Source organism: Chanos chanos, chromosome 12, assembly GCF_902362185.1.
Source record: "Chanos chanos chromosome 12, fChaCha1.1, whole genome shotgun sequence".
NCBI classification, from domain to species: domain Eukaryota; kingdom Metazoa; phylum Chordata; class Actinopteri; order Gonorynchiformes; family Chanidae; genus Chanos; species Chanos chanos.
Window position 1 is genome coordinate 23,556,951 of NC_044506.1, and position 3,451 is coordinate 23,560,401.

General features: G+C 42.4%; 1 protein-coding gene across 1 annotated transcript in view; it reads right to left on the bottom strand.

Annotated features, from left to right (window-relative positions):
- The window catches only part of cspg5b (chondroitin sulfate proteoglycan 5b), a 17,880-nt gene extending 14,804 nt beyond the window's left edge, over positions 1–3,076 (bottom strand). Inside the window, exon 1 of the mRNA XM_030788619.1 lies at positions 2,949–3,076. Within this exon, the coding sequence (XP_030644479.1) occupies positions 2,949–3,076 (128 nt within the window). The remainder of the gene's footprint in view (positions 1–2,948) is intronic.
- Positions 3,077–3,451: the final 375 nt, after the last annotated feature.

The following is a 3,451-nucleotide window of genomic DNA, read 5'->3' on the forward strand; positions in this document are numbered from 1 at the left end:
TTCTGGAACAGTCCTTCCCTCTTATCTCAAACCTCCTGGAGTCTCTGTGTGTCTGTGAGCTGACACCAAAACCCCAGTTCACCCCTCACCTTCCTGAACTCCACCACGCTCTGTTAACCACTACTGATGGCACAGTTCGACTCTGCCAAAAGAACCTTCCACTCTAGAGCTAGCCTGGCTAACTGAGCTAACTGTAGTTAAGACAGAAACCCTGTGCCACCTGACCCCTGACCGCAGTGGGTCGTAACTGATAACATATAATTGTGATTGGAATCAGTGGGTTGTAACTGAGAACATATAACTGTGATTACACAATCAGTGGGTTGTAACTGAGAACATATAACTGTGATTACACAATCAGTGGGTTGTAACTGAGAACATATAACTGTGATTACACAATCAGTGGGTTGTAACTGAGAACATATAATTGTGATCAGATGGTGGTAAGCTCCCTCACAGCTAGCCTAGCAAACCTAACAACCTAGTGAGCCACACTGCAATCACCACTTCACGCGTTCATTTGTCTGGACCCATGCTTCAGAGTTCTGGAATGTTCTGAACTTGTGGTAATGTAACAGTGATTACATCACTGTTAGCAGTATTTGTAGTTAGCAGCTGAATCTGCTGGATTACCAAAATGAGTAATCTACTCGTAATAGTTCTCGATTCCTTTGGGATCACTTACTTATTCTGCAATTCTAAATTTAACAGTTTACGCTAAATGAATACAAATAGATCAGACAACTGAGCTTGCTAAGTAGTTTCAGAAACAAAGTACATTTCAGAGTTGAAGCCTTTAACAAATGTTACATTTCAGGAAACTATATTCAAGTTGATTGCTTGATTGCTGCTGTAAGTGACCTTAACTGACAAAAGTCTTGACCAGTGTTGGGGTAGCTACTCAAAAAAAGTAATTAGTAATAAGTTACCAATTACTTCTTTCAATTGTAATGGGATTACTTTACTTGTTACTCCTTTTGAAAAGTAATTACACTACTCATCACCTTACTTTACTTTACTTTATGTCATTACTTTACTTTAGAGTTACTCTCTAAAACTATAAATTCCCCAATTTACCACATAAAAATACAAGGACAAACATCACAGTCCTTTCATTACTTTATTTTCAATGCAATAGTTTCGTGTCGCGCCTAAGAACACCCCTTAGCTGCTCTAAAGTAACTGTAAAGCGTGGCCTCATTCATGAGTTCACATGTTTGACCAGTGACAAAAAACAGAAACACACGAGCGTAGCCATCTAACGATAACTATAGTGTAGCTACATTAATCAGGATGTTGTCATTTACCTTCAATGGTTAACTACCAATAGTTTCTGAGGTGGCTTGTTATATGTTCTGGTATCATCATCAGCCGACAGCTGCGTTATCTGTATTTTGTGATTAAAGGTAACATGAAAGTTCTCCATGTTATTGTCCTGGTTGGCTACACTGTATTTTCAGGTCTTCTCAAATGTAGCAGACCTTGCTAGCTGGCTAACTAACCAGTTGTCGGTCTTGTCCCATTTAACGGGAGCTAATGTCAAGGACCCAATCTCTCCTTAGCGACAGTGGGTAGTCATATTATAGATACACAGTGAAGGTGAACAGGTGTGTGTCGTGTCATAGCTGCTTCTATAATCATGTGTGTTAACGTTGCTGGAACACTGTATTGACCAATTAGCACCCAGGACCAGAATTATCCATTTTATAAGTTAAATTTAAATATTCAGCTCGAAAAGCATTCTTTTGAAAAGGTGTGTGTAATGCAGTAAAGGACATTTTAATAATCCAGTAACTGTAATGTGATTACTGAAATTTGAACTGTAATGCTTTACTTTACTTCGTTATGGAGGAAAGTAATATAATTACAGTAACACGTTGCTTTGTTACTCATTACCCACAACACTGGTCTTGACCAATTAACTAAGTCCTCACACACTCTGCGTTCTCTAAAGACACCAGTCACCTGGTGTGTCTCATCAAAACGCACAAACACAGAGTCTCTCTCTCTCTCTCACACACACACACACACACACACACACACACACACACGACTGCTGAGATCCTGACACACCTTTTTCTCTGTGTTCCTGTGTATAGTTAGTGAGATAGATAAGCCAGGAAACTGGCATGGTCTGCTGTTAGCACCAGCGATGCCCGGGCGGCAGTGGGCAGACACACCGCTATACCAGGTCGGTGGTGCCAGCCTCCCGCCTGTCTTTCACTGCCTGACTCTTCCTCACACCTCCTCATCTCTCTCCCCCGGACAGTGGGCCATAAGAGACACACGCCAACTCCACTGCAGGACGCTGCAGGATGCAGATGGGTTAGAGTTTAGGGTTCGAGTGCTTCTCTTTAATGCTACAGAACTGTGTTTGAAAGGCCCGTTTTTTACGATTTTTTGTGGGTTTTCTGTGTTTGATGTGATAAACTATGTGCGTGGAAAGTCAGGCCAGGTAAATGTCAGTGAGAGGGAGTGAGAGAGTGAACAACGTGTGGTGGGGCGGCAGAGTAATCCCTGGGGTGTGAATGTTCAGTAAGGTGTAAGAGGCACACGGAGGGCTCCAGACGGACGGACCAGGGAGGGCGCTAACATTAGCTCTCTGATGCTAATGTTTACTGACAGGATCTGCTGCTCACGCAGCTCAGCGACAGATGGCCACAGCGCCCTCGCCCCAGCCGGATCTTATGGCATTTTCACCGACGCAGACTGATCTGAGATCAGCTTTAAGCTTCCTCGAGCTCATACCTGCATGTCATGGGTTACTCAGTACAAATATCGCTGGGTCAGAGCTCCACGCTCTCGCTGACAGAGCGCGTGGATCCCTGGGCTACATTCTGATTCACTGTAAATGATTTGTTTTGTAGAGGAACAAGGCAAAACACTAGACAGTAACACAGTAACAAGTGTGAATGAGTTGTTTGTGTGTCCATCTGTTGCTCTCTTACTGGGCCTCCACGGGTGGAGAGGAAAAGATTGTGTTGGCGTTGACTCGGTGGCCAAACCTCGCTGTGAGCTGAGGGACAGAGTAAAACATCGTCAGACCAGGGGAGGCTGTGACGTCTTTTAAACCCATCTTTCCTGTTTGTGCGCGCTGTGGAAATGTTAGTTTTTGCTAGTTACTAATGCTGTGTGTGTATGTGTGTATGTATGTATGTATGTGCATGTATGTGTGTGCATGTAGTTTACTAATGCTGTGCATGTTTTTAGCACACTCAAAAGGTATGAAGGGCTAGGTTTCCTTTATAGGTTGTATATTATCTTCATTGTTTCATTTTTATTTGTTTAATTTACTGATATAATGGAGTGAAAAGGGAGATGTTAGAGTTTGGGTGAGATCAGAGGTTTTTGAGTTTTTTAGGTGAAGAAGAAGGTTTATTGTTATGATCACTTTTACGAGGCCATGTAAAGATAAACAAAATCATTTGACTGTTATCATAAAACTTTCTCC